Source organism: Tarenaya hassleriana, unplaced genomic scaffold (assembly GCF_000463585.1).
Source record: "Tarenaya hassleriana unplaced genomic scaffold, ASM46358v1 Cleome75, whole genome shotgun sequence".
NCBI classification, from domain to species: domain Eukaryota; kingdom Viridiplantae; phylum Streptophyta; class Magnoliopsida; order Brassicales; family Cleomaceae; genus Tarenaya; species Tarenaya hassleriana.
The window spans coordinates 254134-260133 of record NW_010970030.1 but is presented as its reverse complement, the minus strand read 5'-3'; the positions used below and the strand labels follow the sequence as shown (position 1 = coordinate 260133).

At 31.5% G+C, this 6000-nt stretch overlaps 1 protein-coding gene across 1 annotated transcript in view; it reads right to left on the bottom strand.

The window, feature by feature from the left end:
* The window catches only part of LOC104801811, a 3396-nt gene extending 1566 nt beyond the window's left edge, over positions 1-1830 (bottom strand). The window contains exons 1-5 of the mRNA XM_010525175.1: positions 1639-1830; positions 745-1090; positions 551-634; positions 174-455; positions 41-76 (exon numbers count right to left, since the gene is read on the bottom strand). Coding sequence (XP_010523477.1) covers positions 41-76; positions 174-455; positions 551-634; positions 745-1027 — 685 coding nt within the window. The 5' untranslated portion in view covers positions 1028-1090; positions 1639-1830. The remainder of the gene's footprint in view (positions 1-40; positions 77-173; positions 456-550; positions 635-744; positions 1091-1638) is intronic.
* Between the last annotated feature and the right edge of the window lie 4170 nt (positions 1831-6000).

Here is a 6000-nt window from a genome sequence, read left to right as displayed (position 1 = left end):
TAATGCAGCTTATCACCCGAAGAACTTGGAAGCAGCATTCCTGCTTTGGGACGGTACAAGAATCTTTCTGCAGCAGCTGCATGTTAGAAGAAATGATCACACACTCTTCTATCCGGAAGAAAAGATCAAAAACATTTTTTTAGGTTTTTTTTCTTTCTGAAAACTCGGCTTACAGAATTCGGATTTCGTCGCTTCGTTTGCGTTATCGATGGACGTCCTGCAAACAGAGAGCATAACGACTTTCGATTTCTTCCGGTGTTCTTGATCCTCCCAGGCTGTCTGTTTCAGAGCCTTGAAGCTACTGCTCCGAGGTTCATCCGTAACTTTGTTCCTCTTTATGCTGACTTCGTTCTTGCTCGAGAATGTCTCGGTTTTACATCCCTCGATTTTCACGTAACTCTCGTAGAATTCCTCGTACTGAACCATCTGCCCGTTTGAGATTTGTCCGAAAGCATCTAGAAAGAACAATGACATTACACAAACACAGCATGTTTCAGTTTCAGACAAGAATCACAACCATTTGAGGTGTACAAGCCTGTTATTGTTTTACCTTCGAAAACCCCACTAGATCCGTCATCTGAATCAGAATCGATGTAACTGAAGGAATCGAACCAAGCTTCTTCGTGCGAGATTCCTGCAGTAGAAGAAGAAGAAGAAGAAGAAGAGCAGAAACCTTTGATCATTCAATAACAGAGAAATGGATTCACCAGTTTGGAAAGGAAGTGGATATCATTTTTTTTTTACCGTTCCCGTCGATCTGGCTGTGGTTCCATTGGAGCTGAGTTAAACGGAAGTTAACGTTGGACACCTCGGCTCTCTTGCACACGGTGGCTGCACCTTTCTCGAAGTCGAGGTGAACATACTCGCTCATGGCGAAATCCCTCACCCCACCATTGCTGAGCCTCTTGATGGGGACTTCTGGCATTGAAGCAGAGATTTTCGATCTGCTCTTTCCGGATCTTCCACGCCTCTGCTTCTTCTGAAACTCGTTACCGAGTTTTCTGTGCGAAGATACACACCCACCCATCTTCGAATTCTCCCGGAATCCAAACGTCGGAGAGATCAAATCCGTTTACGGAACCTCGAGGACCTGTTGGAGATGAAAGAAGACAGAAAATGTTCAGATTGGTATCAATGATACGCTTAAGACGTCTATTCACCTGCAGGAACTTATATATCCATTAGGTTTTGCATCAAGATTTACACGTTTGAATTGGGTTGTTGATTCATGAATCTGCAGAAAATCTGTAAGAAACCTCGTCAAGAACATGGAAACAACAGCTTCTTATTTCATGCATGCCTGAGAGATTGAAAACGATGAATCTAACGTAAACTAAACTGATTGTAAATCAAGCAATGCAGCTGTCAACATCGCCCAACAAATGGCAGAATCTGAATAACAGGCGAGAAATGTACATAACCCATCGAAGGAAAACCATGGATTTGGATTTACCCACGAAAGAAAAACTTAAACTTTTTTCAAACCCATGAAACAAAAGAGGAATCTTTACAGAACCCACGAGATAAATTGCATTAGAATCGAAACTCCGAGGGAAAACAGAGGGACTCGGAAAACCCATGTTAGAATGCCGGAAAATTTACAGGATTGAAGCAGGAAAATGGGAGGAAAGGACTAACCGAGAGAAGAGGGAAGAGGAAGAGGTGTCAATAGGCATTGAACGTTCCTTCACGACAGGAACATGGATCCCCCCTCTGACATCTCTTCTCTGCCTCTCTTTCTCCTCTGTCTTCTGGGATCAACAGAATCTCTCTAGGGGAGAAAAAAAACTGATTTCTTAAAAGGAAAAAAAAAATTTCAAGAACCACAGCAGAGCTCCTGAGCAACCCGTTTTCTACGGATCCTCTCTCAAGTCTTTGTCCCGTTTAAATCTCTCTCTCTCTCTCTCTCTCTCTCTCTCTCTCTCTCTCTCTCTCTCTCTGTTTCTTTTCTTTTTTGGATTTGTTTTCCTTGAGTTTTGGCATTTTCAAAATGAGCTAATTATATGGCATTAAAGGATCTGTCTTTTGATTAAACCCAGGAATGGTAAAATAAATGGTTTTATTACATAACATAACTGCGCAGTTACTCCCGGCGCTGTTCCCCTTCTCGGAGCACGTGTCGCCATTTATGGAGAAAAACAACCTTTAAATGAACTTATCCTCTTTTTAATACTCTGTCTTAATTACTGATGAGAGATGATATCATTGAAATTAAATCCACAATTTTCATAGAGATACTCAAAAAAAAAAAAAATTCTGATTAAAAACACCACCATTTGTGTTCATTAAATGGTTTTTTTTTTTTACATGAGAAATTTATAATTTCTTCTCATCAAACACTAATAGTGTGTGTTTTTTTTATAATTCGAAAATTAAACGGATTTTTGACCTAGCACAGGAAAAGTCCTCTAAATCCAAAATAAAAATATGCTTTGCATATTCTTTTATCAGTCGGCCATTGGTTAGTATGCATTTCATTTTATAAAGTAAAGTGTAAATTCATTGAATTTGGTTTCATAATTATTGATGTAATTATTCTGGGTTATAAAAATCACATTCATGTTATATAACATTTGTTTTAATGGAAATAGAAGTAAGTGAACATCCATCTTTTTAAAGAGGTCCATATGCTTAATTTTGAAGTTGCATTTATTGCCCATCCATGTTACATATATAGAGATCATAAAGAGGTCATAAAATCCTCATGCCCAATTTGCTTTTAGGATATTTTTATATATATATATATATATATATATATATATATATATAATTATAACTTTACGATCTATATATTTAATTTTGAATTGCTAAAAATACATCTATTTTGATTCTTTTTCTGTTTTCAAAGTTAATTTGGTATTTTAAAAAAATTAAAATTTTGTTTTCTAGTGCACTTTGCAGATGAGGAAACCATTACACATTAATTTATAGCTTAAGATACAACTATTATATATCTATGGATAACATCTTTCAGTATAGACTGGTTTTGTAAATATCATTTCAATATATTTCACTCATTTGAGGAAAAAAATGGTTTTATCTGTTATTATGCTATCCATTTTATGTGGACATTAGGATTTGAAATTTTAATTATAGTTTGGTAGTCCAGTTAATTTGATGTTAATCCTAATAATTTTCAACCCCAGAAACATAAATTTGAAAAAATGAGAAAATAAATAATCATTGTTAATTTAATCATATCGCCATTTTTTTTTTCAGAAAAAATATTTTTTTTATTATCATTTTATTTTATTTTGATGCTTTTCTGGTTGAAGCTTCGAAAGGAAAAAGCCGATTCTAATGGTTAGTGGAACAAAACCTATTTTATTTAAATTCGATTATAAAACTAGTTAATTAGTTTCAACCAAAAAAATTATTAAAAATAAATGAATATCTTGTTAATTGTTTTTAGAGCTGCCTAACCTATATATATATATATATATATATATAAAATCTGCTTGGTATACATTTTTATCATTTTGTTGTAATCAGTTATTTAGTTTTTTTTTATATATAAAGTGGTCTTTAACTGAAAATCAAAGATTTTTCCTAAGTTGTAACCTAAATAAGTAAAATATACTATGTGCACAATAATGCATATTAACAATCAATTTATAAATGTGTATTCATAAATTAAACATATGTTTAAACCAATATGGACTGTATATTTTGCGGCTAATATAATAATAATATATTTATGTTTGCCAAAAAAAAAGTGTCATAAAGAGAATTGATATTAAAAGTATATAAAGAGAATATAATTTTAGATGGTTCAATGAATTCTTTATGCATCAATGAATTTGTAATATTTGTAATTTTAAAATGAGAGATTCATATATATATATATATATATATATATATATATATATATAGATGATGAATAAATTATGGGATTAAAACATACACAACCACCATAAAGTCTATTATATATTTTATATATGTACACACCAAACCGTATATACATACATGTACGCAGTGTATCCGTATATTTCTAGTTTCCTTTTTCTCATCCAAAAGATACAAAATTAGGTACAAGAGATAAAGTTCGGTTGCACTTTTTCCATTTTTTCTAAACAAACGAAGTTCCATTCTAATCATTTGCACAAAATCAAATATATATATATATATATATATAATGGAAAAAGATGCCATAGGTTTATACACACACACACATATATATATACGTGTACGTGTCATACATATTGATATTGATGCATATCCAGTCAGGTCAGACGTTTACCCCAAAAATAAAACTCCTCTTTGACAATTTCTTTTGGTGGGTAAGAAATCAGGGCACAAAATATTTTAGGTAAATTACAAATAAATATGAACATTTTATAGATTTACTGTATACATAAACACACACACACACATATATATATATATATATATGCATGTACATCTAAATATATAAATTAATATTTCTGATTTTATTAATGCCACGATGAGAGGGAGACATTGCAATCTACCAATTTTAAAATCATCAAAGTTGGTTCAATATTTCATTTGATATTTCAGGAGTGGGTATTGAAATTTGGGGGGGGGGTATTCAAAAGTTTCTATAAATCGAATCCATACAATAACCAATTGAAATTTTTTATAGCGACATGAAAAAATTTCCAAGATTTAGGGAATTTGCAAATTTTTGATTTTTTTTTTAACATTATGGAGATTGAAATTCGTATTATATGATTCTCCGCTGCAACTTCAACAGTTTCAAAACATGGACTAGACATGTCCTTCGGGTGCAAGGATACATAAAGAAGACAAAAAATCCGAACCACTTTGTGATTAATGCTTTACAATTAAAATTAATTTTCCAATTTCGATATTTTATTATTATTTTATTATATGTTGGAAAACGTCATACTAATTAATGAATTAATTATAGCTAGAATAAAGTTTTGCTTAAATGTATTGTCTCCCACTATCTGAAGGGGCAACCACTTCAACAACACCAAACCAAAAGGAACCCATCGAAATGTTAAGGAAATTTAATTATAAAAAATAATTATTTCAGCTGTATATTTTACAATTTAATATTTTATTTTTGGGGTATATTCTTCTACTTATTGACAACCATAATAAATGCCTCCTGAATTCAATGGGGGGTTTTAGATTTGGTCAATCATAAAAATAAAGGGACCCACCATGCATGTCATTGGGATCCGTAGTGTTGTTTTTAACTTTGATATAATAGTTAGCTTGGTAACCATAATTTATTTTCCGAGTATTTAATTCCACCTTATCGTATTTGTTTTTTTGTTTCAATGTCCCACAGTAAAATTAAGTTTGATACTATGGATTTTTGGATTCAATGTATTTTTATTATATGTAGAGTTGGATATTTTATTTTGAAAAATATTGTATCACTTTACATATTAATTTTTTTAAAAAAACTTGGTAAAAGGTATATTTTTTAAAAAATATGTTTTTGTTTTGTTTTTATTTTATAGTATTTAATTTAGATATGATACATTTATTTATTATTTAGTTTGATGTTTTATATGTGAACGAAATTGTGAATCATTTAACAATTTTCATACGAATTTTGTTGATAGTTTTTGTACCATTGGGGTTATCTTTTTCAATGTGGGACAAAAATTTCATACAAAATTTTCTGATGTAATTGGTGGGCTAAGTTGGAAATTTGGGCTTTTATACACATTTTCTCACTTTGGGGTTATAATGTTTTTTTATGGCAAAGAATGTAGGCCCAAGTTAATGTGGCATCATTTCTACAATCCTTGGAAGTAAATTTTTTTTTTTACTAAGTGAGAATCCGCAGCTGCGACTTGTAATAACCTATGAAGTAAACCAATCTAAATTGTCTACACTTGACAGATTCACAATTGAAGAGGTTAAAAAGGTTCGAACAAAAAGACCTCGTACTCAACCAAACCTCTAAACCTAGAGGTTTCCTTCTTGGAAGTAATTAGAAAGAAACCATTTGTAATATATATATATATATATATAAAAGCAAGATACAATTACAAATGA